This window comes from Phacochoerus africanus, chromosome 3 (assembly GCF_016906955.1).
Source record: "Phacochoerus africanus isolate WHEZ1 chromosome 3, ROS_Pafr_v1, whole genome shotgun sequence".
NCBI classification, from domain to species: domain Eukaryota; kingdom Metazoa; phylum Chordata; class Mammalia; order Artiodactyla; family Suidae; genus Phacochoerus; species Phacochoerus africanus.
In genome coordinates, this window is record NC_062546.1 from 29,249,350 (window position 1) to 29,265,019 (window position 15,670).

At 53.0% G+C, this 15,670-nt stretch overlaps 1 protein-coding gene across 4 annotated transcripts in view; it reads left to right on the top strand.

The window, feature by feature from the left end:
• Positions 1–15,670, top strand: part of SNPH (syntaphilin) — a 41,550-nt gene that overhangs the window by 21,357 nt on the left and 4,523 nt on the right. The window contains exons 3-6 of one of the 4 annotated variants that reach the window (XM_047771427.1): positions 6,499–6,525; positions 7,321–7,960; positions 8,652–8,759; positions 12,187–12,336. In XM_047771427.1, coding sequence (XP_047627383.1) covers positions 7,779–7,960; positions 8,652–8,759; positions 12,187–12,336 — 440 coding nt within the window. In that variant the 5' untranslated portion in view covers positions 6,499–6,525; positions 7,321–7,778. Of the gene's footprint in view, positions 1–3,381; positions 7,961–8,651; positions 8,760–12,186; positions 12,337–15,670 lie in introns of those variants that run through there. The other 3 variants (XM_047771428.1, XM_047771431.1, XM_047771430.1) reach the window with 3 other exon arrangements.

Consider the following 15,670-nt stretch of genomic DNA (forward strand, 5'->3'; position numbering starts at 1 on the left):
ATTCATTTGTATTATTTTTAGATTTCACATACCAGTGATATTATATAATCTTTGGCTTCGTCTGACTATTTCACTAAGGATAATACTCTCTAGGTCCATCTACATTGTTGCAAATGGCAATATTTCATTCTTTTTTTTCTGGCTAATAGTCACACATACATATACGCATCTTCTTAATCCAGTCGTTTGTGCCTATTTCCATGTCTTGGCTGTTGTACATAGTGCTGCTTTGAACATTGGGGAGTATGTATGTATCTTTTTAAATTAGTGTTTCTGCTTTTTTATGGATATACACCCAGGAGTGGGATTGCTGGATCATATGGTAGTTCTGTTTTTGGTATTTTAAGGAACTTCCATACTGTTTCCATAGTGGCATTCCCGCCCACAGTGTACGAGGCTTCCGTGTTCTCCACATGTGATGTTCCACTTTTATGGAAGCGCGAGGAGCCCAGGATGCAGGGCTGTAACTCCTGCATCTCCACCGCAGTGTTTTAGAGTCTCCTAGAAAGTAGATTTTTCCTTTTTCATGCAGCATAACAGAATGTGTCCCAGTTCTCTGGCACTGTGAGGCCTTCATGATGCAGGAGAAATGCAGGCGCTCGTGACCTGTGAGTCCAGGTGTGACCTTGAGTGATCTCAAAAACTCCACAGCTTCAGGTTTCCCATGTGTCCAAAGGATCTCTCTCCACCTGACCTCCTCCACAGGGAATTTGTGAGGGTGAGATGGGCTTGGGGAGATGCAAAACCTTCAAAAGAGGACAGCCTTAGTTACCTGTCTCCTCTAGGCTGACCCAGAGTCAGGAACACCAGGTCAGTGCCTGCTCTTGACCTGGTTGCCTAAAGTCAGGTAGAGACAGGACAGCTGCTTCTAGTTTCTGTCCTGTTGCAACTTGCTGAGCCATCCTGGGCCATTCCCTTCCCTTTCCTGGACAATAATTGTCCTTTCACAATGTTTTTTTTTTGGGGGGGGGGTCTTTTTTAATGCTTTTTAGGGCCGCACCTGTGGCTTATGGAGATTCCCAGGCTAGGGATCGAATTGGAGCTGTAGCTGCCAGCCTACACCACAGCCACGGCAATGCAGGATCTGAGCCGTGTCTGCAACCTACACCACAGCTCATGGCAACACCAGATCCTTAACCCACTGAGCAAGGCCTCATGGATGCAGCTTCATTGACCACTGAGCCATGACGGGAACTCCTAAAATAGTTGGTTTTGAAAAATATAGAGAGAGAGATATAGATTTTTTTTTCTTTTAAGGCTACACCTGTAGCATATGGAAGTTTGCAGGCTAGAGGCTGAAACAGAGCTGCAGCTGCAGGCCTATACCACAGCCACAGCAACACTGGATCTGAACTGCATCTGCAACCTACATTGCAGCTTGCCACAATGTCACTGAGTGAGGCCAGGGACCAAACTGACATCTTCATGGACACTATGTCAGGTTTTTAACCCACTGAGCCACGACAGGAACTCTGATTTTTTTTTTAATTGAGATATATTCACATACCATACAATTCACCCTTTTAAAATGTACAATACAAATGATTTTAGTATATTCATAAATTTCTGTATCCATCACCATTATTTAATTCTAAAACATTTTCATCAATCCAAAAACAAAACAAAACAAAACAAAAACCCTATATCCATTAACAGTCATTCCCCACCCCTCCTTCCCCCAGCCCTCGTCAACCGCTAATCTACTTTCGGTCTATGGATTTACCTATTCTGGACATGTCATACAACTGGAATCACAACATGTGGCCTTTATATCTGGCTTCTTTTACTTAGCATAATATTGTCAAGATTCATTAGGTGGTACTTCATTCCTTTTTATGACTAAATGATAGTCCATTGTATATATAGATCACATTTAGTTTCTCCATTCATCCATTGATGAGCATTTGGGTATTGCTCACAATAGCTTTTTAGCTATTGTGAATAGTGCTGCTACAAACATTCCTGTACAAGTTTTTGTGGGAACCCTGTTTTCTGTTCTTTGTGGTATATATACCCACTAGTGGAATGCTAAGTCATTTGGTAATTTAGTGTTTTACTTTTTGAGGAACTGGCAGACTGTTTTCCACAGGGACTGTACCATTTTGCATTCCTGCCAGCAATACACAAGGGTTTCAATTTCTCTGCATCCTTGCCTGTACTTGTTATTGTCTGTCTTTTTGATTAGAGCCATCCTAATGGACACAAAGTAGTATCTCATCATAGAAAATACATATGACATACCTGTTTAACCTGAAAAAATTTTTTTTTTTTGGTTTTTTTGGGCCGTACCCACGGCATATGGATGTTCCCAGGCTAGGGGCCGAATCAGAGGTGAAGCCGCCGGCCTACACCACAGCAACAGCAATGTGAGCAAGGCCAGGGATCGAACCTGCATCCTCATGGATACTAGTTGGGTTCGTTAACCACTGAGCCACAACCACACCACAGCAACAGCAATGTGAGCAAGGCCAGGGATCGAACCTGCATCCTCATGGATACTAGTTGGGTTCGTTAACCACTGAGCCACAAAAAGGTTCTGTAAAACCTTTTTTAAAAGGCAGTCTTACTTCAGACCTTCCTTGTGTAGAATAGATACACTAGGAGCCTCTCCAGGTGAAATGGGAAAAGAGGCCTGAGCCCCTGGCACCCAGCAGTCCCAGAGGCAAGTTCTCTGGGTGGTTTGAAGACCACTGGGCTCAATGCCCTCCAAGCTCTGGAATCTGAGTCTAACACCACATACTTCCTGCATAGCAGCCTCCTCAGCCCTCACTCCCATCCCGATTGCCTTGGGGGATCTCACAGCACTCAGCCAAATTGTGGATCTGCCCTGCAAGCAGGGGTCCAGTGGCTCCATCTATGGTTCCAGCTCTCAGGGAAGCGTGGACAGGAAACAGGAAGCAAGCTGGAGAAATTTCACCACACCACCTCCCTTCCCAGGTCCAGGAAGAAAGGTCCTGGGTTTCACGGATAGTGCAGAGAAGCGTAGTGTCTGATGAGGTCATGCAGCCAGTGGAAGGTTTACCAAACTCCTTAACCCGAAGTGCCCTTCTAGTGCTAATCCTCTGAGATCCAGAGGTGGCTGCTACAACACTCCCAGGCCTGGCCTCCATCTCCCACTTCCTTCTGCATTAGCATTCTAGGAGCACCAGGCCCTCTGCTGTTGGATGGGGAGGGTGGAATGTTCTGCATTCTAGTGTTGCCTCGGCAGAGGGAGGATTCCTCCTGAGTTCTGTTCTGTTGGTTGCAGTGCTCTGCTTTCCACAGCTGTGAGAGGCCTGAGGAGTCATCAGACACAGATTGTTCTGTTCCTTTGGATTTTAGGAAAGCTTTCTTCTTTTATTGGTGGTTAATTCTTGGGGGGGGGGATAATTTGTAATTGTATACAGGGACTTTGATTTAACTAGAATATTAGATTAACCCAAGTGCCTGGTTTCTTCCCATGACTTGCTGATTGAGTAAAATGCCATGGTGTCCCTTTGAAGAATGCCACTTCCTAATTTTACGGATGTAGAAACTGAAACCTGGGAGTTCTAGTAATTAAAAGGGAAGAAAGCCTCAATTAGAAGTCTATCATTTCATTAACAGCCCCAGAATCAGAGAATGTTGGATCCAGAAGCATCTTAGAGACCATCAAATCCAACCCCTTGGTTCATCAAATGTGCGCGTTTAAATCACTGTGTTCCTAATAGTTGTGTGTTGATTGTGTTTGTTTAAGTTTAAGTTGATTGTGTTTGAAGTTCCCCAGAGGGGGCTGTTCCCTGAGTTTCAACCTGAGGTGTGGCATGCTAAGCGGTCAAGAGAGTAAGTGGCGGGTGAAGTCCCAGGAGGAAAGGCCAGTGGGGTCAGAGCTTTACAGAAAGGGTGAGGTGGGCAGGGCAGGTGCTATCAGTTGGACGAACAGCCTGTGCAAAGATGTGGGGGCAATAAACAGGGCTTTGCTCGGGGGTCAGCAAGCAGCTGAGAGCAGGTTGAAAAAGGTATAGACGAGAGAGCCTTGAAGAGTATTGCCCTAATTTTTACTTAATTGGGAGCCTCTAACGAACTTGAAGAGGTTCCAGGCCCTTTTCTCCATTGCTCTTGCTGCTGCCCAGACCCACGCCCTTCTAATTTGTTGATACTCTCCTAGCTGGTCTCTCTGCCTCTATTCTTGTCCCTTTACAGCTATAGTCCACACAGGCCCACCCCCAGGGGCCTTCTAAAATGCAAATCTGTGTCCATCCCTTCCACTTTAAGGCCCTTGCATGGCTCCCTGTTGGCCATGGAACAAGATCCTGGCTTTCAGAGAGAGCTCTGTGTGGCCTGGCTCCACGTCCTTGTGCAGCCTCACCCCCACTGTGCGCCTGCCTCCACCGGGCCTCCTAGTTTCCTAAGCAGCCCTGCTATTGAATCACTCACTGCCTTTGCCCAGGCTTTCCCATCCCTCCCACTTGCTTTCTCTGCCTGGTAAACTCCTATTCATCCCTTAAGACCCTGTGTAAATTTCCTTTTGGAGAAACTTTCCCTGACTCTCCTGAGGCCACCATTATATCTTGAATGTTTGTTTCAAAGCTCCCATTACATTGCAATTATCAACCTCCAAAATTCTGGCAGGTCCCATTTTTAAGTGTTTATTGTGTGGTGGGCACTGGGCTAAGCCCTCTATGCATAGTTATCCCGTGTTATTCTCACAGTTACTATATGAATTTCATTCCATTATAGCCCCACTTACGCATGAGAAGTGGCGTGGCTTGCCCAGGGCAGGCAGCTGGAGGGTGACAGAGCTGGGATTTGAGCCAGACCTTTTTGATTGTTTCTGCCTCCTTCCATCTCCTGTTCCTTGGATCCTGTTCTATGCCCTGCACCCCTCGTGCTGGGCACGTGAGGGTCTGATCAAAGGGGTGGAGGCAGCAGGGTGGCCCATGGTATGGCCAGGATGGGGGAACCAGAGGCTGGGGTGAGAGGGCCTGGGCTTACCTGGGGTGGAGGTGATGGGCGGCTATCAGTCTAGCTCCCCATGGCCAAGAGTTTCCTTTCCACTTTCCAGTCTAAGTTGCAGGCTCTAGCCACCTGGGGACAGGCCTACAGGACTCCGGGCCAGGCATGCGGCATGGTGACAAACGCCATGGCAACCTGCCTCCTCTCTGGGGCCCAGAGGGGAGGGTGTGGCCCTGAGAAAGCACAGGGTTTGCAACACCACTTCTGGGTTAGATCCTAGAGAGGCTGCTCCCCTTGGGCCTGGGTGTCTTCTGCCCTCCCAGAGGGACCCCTGCCTGCAAAGGTCCTGTCCCAGCAGGGGAAATGCCACTTCCACCTCCCTCCCAGATGAATGGCTGGCTTTGGCCTCCCAGGAGTCTGTCAGCTCCATCCAGGTACAAATGTCATCCCCTTCCCACCCCCAGCCAGAGGGGAAGGAAGAGGGAGCCGTAGAGAAGGGAGGTGAGGGGTTGCCGGGCGAGGTAGGAGCAGGGACAATTGGGACAAAGCCCGCATTGTACCAAGGCCACAGGCAGCTCCAGGGCCAAGCAGGCATCGTGTTTGCCTCCCAGGACCTGGGCCTGGAACTCCACCAGGATTTTCCTAGCTCCTTGGCAACACTCGCCAGAGCTGGCTTGGAAGAGCAAGGCTCGGCCTCAGCTCTGAGTCCTGCCTCTGCTGAGAAGCCCTCCTGAAAGCACAGCATCCTCCTAAAGGCCAGAAAGGGGGGAGTAAGGTTGGGAGGATGGCTGGTGAAGCCAGGCTGACTGGGGCTGGAAGCCAGGGTCTGTCAGATGTGCAGCTGTGTGACTTTGGACCCAAACGTGATAACAAATCCATCCTTGAAGGATTGTTATTTGAAGTAAAGCGCCAAGGCACGTAAAAGCACTCAGCCCGGTCACCTGCCCAGAGAAGGGTCCCATCAATGACAGGTGATCCCTGAGGCCCTTGCCCACCCATGATTGAGGACTCTCAGCCCTGTCCCCACCACTCCTAGTTTTGCCCTCTGTGCCCAAGAGGCAGTGGTGGCCTTCCTGGAAATACGGAGGGGCACTATTGTGCCCCCGGTCCCCGTTCCACAGCTCCTCCTTTGGGGACCAGCCCTGCGGCTCCAGGAGGCCCTGTCTGGGCGGTTGGGGCATGGTGGGCGGGATGCGTCGCCAAGCTGGGGTGAGCAGCTCAGGTGACAGGCGGGGTGTCGGCGGCTCCTATGCTCAGCACCCGACACCTCTGGGCAGACAATGCTGGCTGTGTCCGGGCCTTCCAGGGAACAGGCCACGTCTGTGTCATAGCCAGGAAACAGGCCACCTGAGCAGCGCCTTTGTCTGCTCAGGAGGTAGCCGCTGCTAGAGGGATGACCGGGCTCCCCAGAGGCCCTGACACGGGAAGGGGTGGTGCCCTGGGTGGGAGCTCCAGGGCTTGAGACCCATCTGGTGTTGGCCTGGTTCAGGTGTTGGCCCTGCCAGGCTGGGCTGTGTCTTGGGCAGCCCCTTCGCTCTTGGGTTCCTCATCCGTAAAGGGACTAATCGCAGCACTTCCTCATAGGGTTGTTGGGAGAGTCGATGGCGTGATGTACGTAATGTGGTTGGCACGGGGTCCAGTGTGGGCAGGGCTTGGTCACCGCTTCTCTCCCAGCATGGGGGAAGGCCTGGCGCACGGTATCCTCTGCCGAGTCTCCCATAAGCCAGGCCATTGTCCTCAGTCCCTGCTCTGAGCATGGAAGGAGGGGACTGGGTCTCTGGAGATGGCACAGAACTAGCGTGTTGGCTGCAAAGAGCCCAGGCCCCTCCACCTTAGATGCCAGGAACTCTGGGCTAATGCCCAGCACAGGCTTCCTCCCACCCCAGACAGTGTCCCTCCCAGCACGGAGCCTTTCCCCCTCCTTCAGCCCCTGCAGGGCTGCCTTGGGAACCCAAGCCCCGACTGGGAAAGGAGCCTCAGGATTCACAGGCAGGAATCTCCTTATCTGAGTCTCCCTCCCACCTGTCAAGAGGGGCAAGGATGGACCTCTGTGGGCATGGTCACTTCCTACTGGGTCCAGCCCTGGTGGGGGCTTCTGCTGCCATCCATCCCCCTCCTCATTTGCTTTGAGCCTGCACCCTGAGTTTCTGCTGCATCCCCAAATGTGCATGTGCATTTGCATGGATGGGTGCAGGCTTGCCTGTGTGCTGCATGTGGGTGGTAGGGGGGCGGGGCAAGCAAAGGCTGCAAGTCCTACATCAGGGGCCAGCCCCCTGAGCATGTACCCTGAGCCTCATGTGGCACGCCTTGGAATGGCAGGGATGTGGTACCTTTTCATGTTCATGTGTATCCATATGTCTTTCTACACGTGTGCTGGTGTGTCGGTCTGTCTTGTCTCCCTTGTAGACGGGAAGCCCCGAGCCACGTACCAACAGGCCCTCTGGGAAGGTGACGTCGAGACTAGCCCAGCCTAACTGGGGGGTGCTGGTCCTGCTCCAGGAGTCCTCCAGTCCTCCGTCCCCGCCAAGGAGGGAGGATTGACCAGCGTGGGGGTGGGGTCTGAGAATCAGGGAGAGGGGCCTGGCTCATAGCACAGAGGACTTGGTGCTGGGCCTGCCCCGGGGCCCACGTGACCTTGGGCGAGGCCTTCGCTCTCTCTCTCTCGGGGGCACATCCACTCATCTGGAGAACACGGGGTTGGACCGATGAGTTCTGGCCGTCCTGAGGCCCTGGCACAATCGTGATTTTAAGTCGGGTGGTGGGAGCCTGCTAACATCGTTGGTGGAGGCAGCTGTGGCCAGAGCCTGGCCTGCCAGCCCCTCGCTCGGTCCCGGGTGTCCTGCTGAAGGGCGAGAGGAGAAGCCATGCCGGGCAGCGGCCCCAGCGAGAGGATGACGTGGCCAGGCCCGGCCCTCCCCACGGCCCCCCCAACCCGCCCTCTCTCCTCAGCCCCGGGGACACCGCCCATCCCACCCCTCACCCGGACCCGCAGCCTCATGGCCATGTCCCTGCCAGGCAGTAGACGGGCCTCTGCCGGATCCCGCAGGTGAGTCTCCCCCTCGCCCAGAGCCTTGGCCTCTGACGGTGGGAGGAGGGAGGGTCTCGTCTCCACTCTGCCACCAACTTGTCTCTGAGCAAGTCATTGCCCCGGTTTTGCCATCTTTAAAATGTGCTCGCTAATACTCGCCTCAGGAACTATTTAAGGGCCGAAATCTCACTGTGGACATAAAAGTCCTCCGAAGGCTTAAAGCACTGGATCCCTACCATCATCCATATTGTTCAACCTTCACAATTACTGGAGGGATGTCGTGCAGTCTTCCACCCAGGCTCACTCAGTGCCCTCCGTGTGCGCCTCTCCTGTCCCCACTCCTGCCTGCTCCTTCCTTCTCCACCTCTCGCTCAGTCTGGGCAGGGACCTCCCACTCTGGGCTTGGGGGACCCTGGAAGTTGAGGACCCTTGGTAAGAGTAGCTGGGACCCCACCTTTGACCCACAGCCCTGCTCAGCCTCCATCCTTGTCCTGGGGAACCAGGAGTACTGGCGTCTTTCTGGTTTTCCATCTTGATTTGCAATGTCTGTTCTGTCACCTCTGTCTGTGCCTCCCCCCCGCCACTTCTCTCCCCGGCGGTGACCCCGAAGTGGGGGCCCTTTGGGCCGCAGCGGCCTGGCAGTGTTCGCCCAGTGTCCGCAGCTGCCCACCAGCCAGAACGAGCACCTGCCTCTTCTTCCTGCCTCCAGGCGCACCTCTCCACCCGTGAGCATGCGGGACGCCTACGGCACCTCTTCTCTCAGCAGCAGCAGCAACTCGGGCTCCTGCAAGGGCAGTGACAGCAGCCCCACGCCCAGGTAAGCAGCCCTCCCTCCCTCCCGCCTGGCCCGGCCCAGCTGGCTGGGAGCCTGGGTGCCCTGAGGGCTGGAGGCAGGTGGGTGTTCTAACCGTCCCCAACTCTAACAAACTCGCTGGCTGTGTGACCTTAAGCAGGTCACTTCTTCCTGAGCCTCAGTTCCCATCTGTAAGGTGCCTATCATAATACCCAGCTGCATGCAACCAAAGACAGTGGCTGAGACAAGCTGGGGTGATGCTGTTAGAACAGGGGGCCCCAAGGCAGTCAGCTCCCTGAAATGCCGAGGACCTGTGTCCACCATCCTTGGTGTACAGCATTTGTCCTCGTCGTTACCAGATGGGTCCTACACTTCCAGACATCAGGTCAGTGTCCGGAAAGAAAGAAGGCAGAACGGCCAGAGCCCCCAAACCTCCCACAGTTTTGTGTTTTCTGAGATGGGATATGTTCCCCAGGAAATTCTGTCTACACCGTGCTGGCTGGTACAGGGTTGTGTGACTGGCTGCAGGGAGAGTTAGTGGTTCCCAGTGCAGAGCTCCCACAAACTGGCAACTCTTTTTGTTTGCTTGCTTTTTAGGGCCACACCCATGACATATGGAAGTTCCCAGGCTAGGGGTTGAATCCATGCAGTAGCTGCCGGCTTCACCATAGCCACGGCAATGCCAGATCCAAACGATGTCTGTGACCAACACCACACAGCTCATGACAACACTGGATCCTTAACCCACGGAGTGAGGCCAGGGATCGAACCCACATCCTCATGGATAGTAGTCAGGTTCGTAACTCACTGAACCACAACAGGGATTCCCTAATTGGCAACTTTAGTACTTTTGTATGGGCAGCAGATTTCTGCCATGTGTGTTGTAACTACAGCCCCAGAGGGCAGTCCCGCCCTGAGGCTGGGAGCTGCATTCATGGAAGGGTCTCCCTGCCACCTTCAGAGCCGCTGCTACTGGGTGAGCAGCCTGACCTCGGCTGTGGCCTTGCTGCAAATAGCCAGGCGTTCCAAGGCATGCATAGCTGAGAGATGGGAAATATAGCATATTTTTCTTCTAGGTAAAATATAGCATATATGTAAATACTATATTTTAAAAATATGTTTTGCCACAAGGAGAGCTAGTGACTAAAAATATATGAGTGTTGAATGTTAGCGGGGGAAGAAATACTCAGGAAAGCAAATAGAAAAAGGCTAATGTGGGGAGTTCCTGTCATAGCTCAGCGGTTAACGAACCTGACTGGCATCCATGAGGACTCAGGTTCGATCCCTAGCCTCTCTCAGTGAGTTAAAGATCCGCTGTTGCCGTGAGCTGTGGTGTAGGTCACAGACGCGGCTTGGATCTGGCGTTGCTGTGGCTGTGGTGTAGGCCGGTGGCTATAGCTCCACTTGGACCCCCAGCCTGGGAACCTCCGTATGTTGCGAGTTTGGCCCTAAAAAGATGAAAAAAAAATCTAACATAGTTATTTCCTTTCTAATCCTCAACTCTTCCTAGTTTAAGCAATCTTGTTTCCTCCATCCCTGGCCCGAGGAAAAGGCCTCTCTCTATCCACCACAGCTCTGGTCCCTCTTGCCCAAGCCCTTGCTGGGCACCAGGTTGTGTGCAGGACTAGCACGTGGGGCTCAGGTCGCTTCTTCTCTTCTGGAAGGAGATTTCTTTGCATCCAGCAGAAGGGACCCCAAACTCCCACCCCTCTCCTCTTTCCCACACAGGAAATCAGGCCAGTGTATGACTTGAGCTAAACTTAGGGGCCAGGAGCTGAGTGAGTAGAAAAGCATCATTTCTCTTTCTCCCCTTCTCTCCACACCTTCTCTTCAATAGTTGACAGTTTTCAGGTGCCTTTTCCTCAGTAAACGTTAGATAGCTTCCACGGAACTTTTACAGCTGCCTCCAGCTTGGTTGTTTCAGCCAACGGGTCCCACCAGCGCCCGTCTTTTCTCAGCCCCAGGGTCCCAGAGTTGGATGATAGCAAAGCCTCTGCCAAATTGTGTGAGAACATGCCGAGGTTTTTAAGCCAAGATCCAAGGAGGTTTCCTTGCAAACGGAAAGGCTGGCAGCTACAGCTCGGATTCGACCCCTAGCCTGGGAACCTCCATATGCCACGGGTGTGGCCCTATAAAGCCAAAAAAAAAAAAAAAAGAAAGAAAGAAAGAAAGAAAAGAGCATTTCCCTGTGGTGCAGCGGGTTAAGGATCCAGCATTGTCACTGTAGCAGGTCAGATCACTTCTGTGGTACAGTTTCAGTCCCTAGCCTGGGCGCTTCCACATGCTGCAGGCAACCCCGCCCCGCGCAAAAAAAAAAAAATAATGTGAAAAAGAAATTAATACTTATTTCCAGGTATAATCATGCACTGATAATGAAGAAGCAGCAGTGTGATTGCTTCATGGTAGCCTAGCCTATCTAATGAATGAATCATCATGAGAATTTTTTTTTAAGGCTGCACCTGCAGCATATAGAATCCGAGCTACAGCTGCCAGCCTACACCACAGCCATGGTGACAGCAATGCTGCCCCAATGCTGGATCCTTAACTCACTGAGCAAGGCCAGGGATTGAACCTGCAGCCTCATGGACACAATGTTGGGTACTTAACATGATAAGCCACAATGGGAATTCCTCATTATAACATTTTTATGGCATACAGGAGTCCTGTCATATTCATAATATGGTATTAAGAAATGTTGTTGCACGTTTCTAAAAACTGCTTACCTGTGATAACAGGCTGCTAGGCAGTCTCTCCCATCACAAGAGAAACGCATGCTATATAGTGATGTGATTCTTCGAAAGCAAAGCTGCAGAACAGGAAGGAAAAGAACACACCATTAATTTTATATTAACTGTCACCCACCTTATGCCAGGGCAGGGACAGGCTGTCCACTTCGATACCAGTCCTGCACACGACGCTTTGCACAGCGAATACTTAGGTGACAGTGATGGCGAGACAGAAACGTCTCATGCAGTTCTTGCCGTGCAGTTATTAGGTTTTCACACCAAGTCACTCACACGCACGCACAACAGACAAGGCCTTGCTCACCCTGCGGGTCCTGAGATACTTACATGGAGAAGGAGGCCCCTCCCACCCCCAGCCTCGTTCTCTGGGTTGGGAGGCTGGACGCCTGAGCTCTGGGCCACAGCGCTGGGACTGGGTTGACAGCGGTGGCGTTGGTAGAATGTCCTAGGTGGTGCCAGGCTCTGCTGTGTCTCCAGACCCTGAGATAGAGGAGCCGTGAGCTCCCCACCCTGATGCTGTGCTCTTCCCTCAGAAGAGCCTTGATAAAACCCCCCTTCCAGAAGGGCTGGCTGTCCTCGTGCCCACAGGGTCTCTGTGGCCATGGTACCTGGATGCTCAGGCCGGGTTCCCCTTGCCCCTGGAAACACAGCGCCTGTGCCCCGCCAGGCCTCTTCCTCCCTCCGCGCTGATCAGTGTCACCTTGCAGGCGCTCCATGAAGTACACGCTGTGCAGCGACAACCATGGCATCAAGCCCCCCACCCCGGAGCAGTACCTGACCCCCCTGCAGCAGAAGGAGGTGTGCATCCGGCACCTGAAGGCCCGGCTGAAGGACACACAGGACCGGCTCCAGGACCGGTGAGTGGGGGTCCGGGGTGGGGGGCGGTTGTGCAATCCCTGGGAGGAAGGAGTGGCTGGGGGCTCCTCTCTGGACCAAACCCCACCCCTCCCGGACCTCCCCTCTGCTGCTCATTGACAACTTCAGGTGGCTTCGGGGGCCAGGCCCAGAGCAGTGTCCCCTCCGAGAGCCTGCCAGGGCTCCACACAAGGCAGTGCTCTCCCCATTGTAGCCTGGCAGCCCCTTCCAGCCACTTCTCATCACCTGACTCCTTTCTACTTGGGAGGTAGGAACTCAGGGCATTCTTCCTAGCCTACCTGACTCTGTGGGGGGAGAAACAACCCGTTAGCCCTCCTTTGCTTCTTCCCGGGGGGGTCACCAGGGGCTCGTGGCCCACCAGTTCACGCCCCAGGAGCCCTCCTCCTCACCCACTTACAGATGATGTAAGGTCGTGGGAAGCTTTTCTCTGAGCTCCCACGCAGCCCAGGAGCCCCCGTGGGCCCATCTGAGCTCGTTCCCCAGACCCAAGGGCCAGTCCTGACCCTCATGGCCTCTGCTGGTGGCTTCATCTTTATAACATAAGCTTCAGGGCTGCCCTCTGATCTCTTCATCATCTAAGCATCTTCTCTAAGCATCTAAGCATCATCTAAGCATCTGTGTCTATTCAAATACGCAGATGACTCTGAGCTGGATGGCGAGGCACTGCCGGTCAGGGCAGGCCGCCACAACCACGCCTTCCTCCATCGTTCCTTTTTTTAAAAAAAATGACAGCTTTATTGAGACATAATTCACATACGGTTCAATGCATCTACCCAAAGTAAACAGCCCAGCGATTTTTAGTATATTCATAGAACAGGTGCGGCTGTCAACAGTAACTAATTCTAGAACAGTTTCATCCCTCCAAGAGAAAAACTTGTTCCCAGTAGTGATCACGTCCTATTTCTTCCCAACCACCCCAGTCCCCAACAACCATTAATCTGTCTCTGTGGGTTTGTCTGGTATATATATTTGTCTGGGAGCCTGCAGTGTGCATGACCACAGCTCTGCCAAGCAGACACTCCAGTTTGTATTTGTTGTGGTTTTGAACTTGAGGTTACAGGGAACACTCTGTGGGCCACCTTGTCTGAGAGCTAGGATTTCTATTTTTATTTCATCTTCTCTGCAATGCCCTGAGTCTGCTTGGCCATTTGCACTGATGTCCACAGGAAGCAGACAGCCCATCTCCCTGCTTCCCTTCCAGGCTGCCCTGCGGCTCAGAGCAGACCGTCTGCCCTGTGTGGTTTGGGCAGGACGCCCTGTCGTGGGCGTGCCTGCACCTCAGCTCCCAGGCCTCTCTGCCTGTGACTCTGGCAGTACCTGTGGCAGTTCCTTACTTGCTGCGTTGTCACCCTCCACCCATGCTCCGCACGTTCAGTCTGATAGCTCTCATTCCTGCAGGAACCTACCCTGTCCTCAAAGATGCTTCGACCCTCTGTGCTTTCACCTTCTGTGTCCCCACTTCCAAGATGCCCTTTCCCTCATCCTGCTTCCTTGGAAAAACTCATCCTTCAAGACCCAGCTCAGGGAGTTCCCTGGAGGCCTAACAGTTAAGGAATTGGCATTGTAACTGCTGTGACATGGGTTCGATCCCTGGCCCAGGAACTTCTGCATACTGTGGGCATGCCACCCCCGCTCCCCCAAAAAAGGCCTGGTACAAAAATGACATCCTGCAGCCTCCTGAGACCTGGGCTGGGAAGCCACAGCTCCAGGGTCCTGCTGGCTCCAAGGAGCAGGGACCAGCGAACTGAGCATGGCCCGTCCTTCTTCCAAACTCACACTTCTTCTCAGGGCTCAGCATCAGTGAGGAGAGTGACCCTAGAGTGAGCCCCCACTTTGAGGCAGGGGAGTAGACAGGTATCCCCCACACCTGTCAGGATGTCTGCTCTTGTGGCTCAGAGCAGCTCCTGGTCCCCACTGCCACCCCACCTCCATCACTGAGCTGTGTCCTGTTGGGCAGCCCATCCCCCTCCGTCCCTTCCAGCTGATGCCGTTGCTGCCCCTGTGGCCCCTGCAGCCCTAGTCCCAGTCCCTTCAGGGTTTTGTGGAGTGAGATTCCTGGGCCCACTTCCTGACCATGACTTTGAAAAGTGCATGGTGCTTGGTCTGAGAGGGTCCCTCTGCTGGATTCATAAACCCCAAAGTGACGGTCATGCCATTTTGGATTCTGTTTCCGTGAATGTAGGGTCCGGGCTGAGTGGCTGCGTGTGGGCCGGATCACTGAGACGTTTGCTGGTGGAGGAACACCCGGGGCTGGAGTTCAGTCTCGTGAATGACTTTCCTCTTTCTCACTGCTGGCTTCACCTCTGTTCAGTCTCACCTGGCTTTACCTCTGGACGGGATGGCATCATTTTCTACCTCACCTCCCGCCCCTGCACCCCCCCATCCATCTATGACTCAGGGATTGTAAAAGCCTGAGTTTGTCGGCAAGTGTCTTCCGACCATCTGGTTTACCGGCTCTTGCCTCTTCTCTCGGGAGTAGCTCTGTGCCATTTTCGGCAATCTTCTGGGCCTTTGCTCCCCATGGCAGACACAGGAAGGAAGCCTCAAGTGTGGATAAATGACAGCCACCCTGTTCTCATCATTCTCCTCTGTTCAGCCCCCACTTCTCATCCCTCCCCTTGACGGGGGACGTGAAACCATCAGTTCCACTAAGGCAGTAATTTCTCTCATAAAAACCAAAGTGGCTCATCACCTTCTCCCAGGGGTCTCTGGCCAAAGCACCTGCCATTGAAAATGTCCACCACCGGCTCTTGCAGGAGGCCACATCCCTTTCTGCAGAGCAGAGATTTTCGGTTGAGTTTTTATCATTTTATGTTGAGATTTTGTTAATGGATATATTCAGTTTTTATAATGGCAGCATTTTTAAACCTGACACTTTCTTGTTGACTCTCTTCTCTGGGTAGTGGATTTGTCTTTTTTTTTTTTTTAGGGCCCCACCTGCAGCATATGGAGGTTCCCAGGCTAGGGGTTGAATTGGAGCTGCAGCTGCCAGCCTACACCACAGCCACAGCAATGTCAGATCCGAGCCGTGTCTGTGAGCCACACCACAGCTCACGGCAACGCCGAATCCTTTAACCCACTGAGTGAGGCCAGGGCTGGAACCTGCGTCCTCATGGATACTAGTCAGACTCGTTTCCGCTGAGCTATGACAGGAACTCCCTGGGGAGTGGGTTTGAATGTGGACAGTCGCCTGCGCTTTGGCTCTGGGGGGTGGGGATGCGGTGGTGGCTCCTTCCTGTCCCTGAGGGGGAGGCCTCTCCTGTCCTGACCCCTGACCCCTCTCCCACCCCCATTGCTTCCCCCATGGAACAAAGG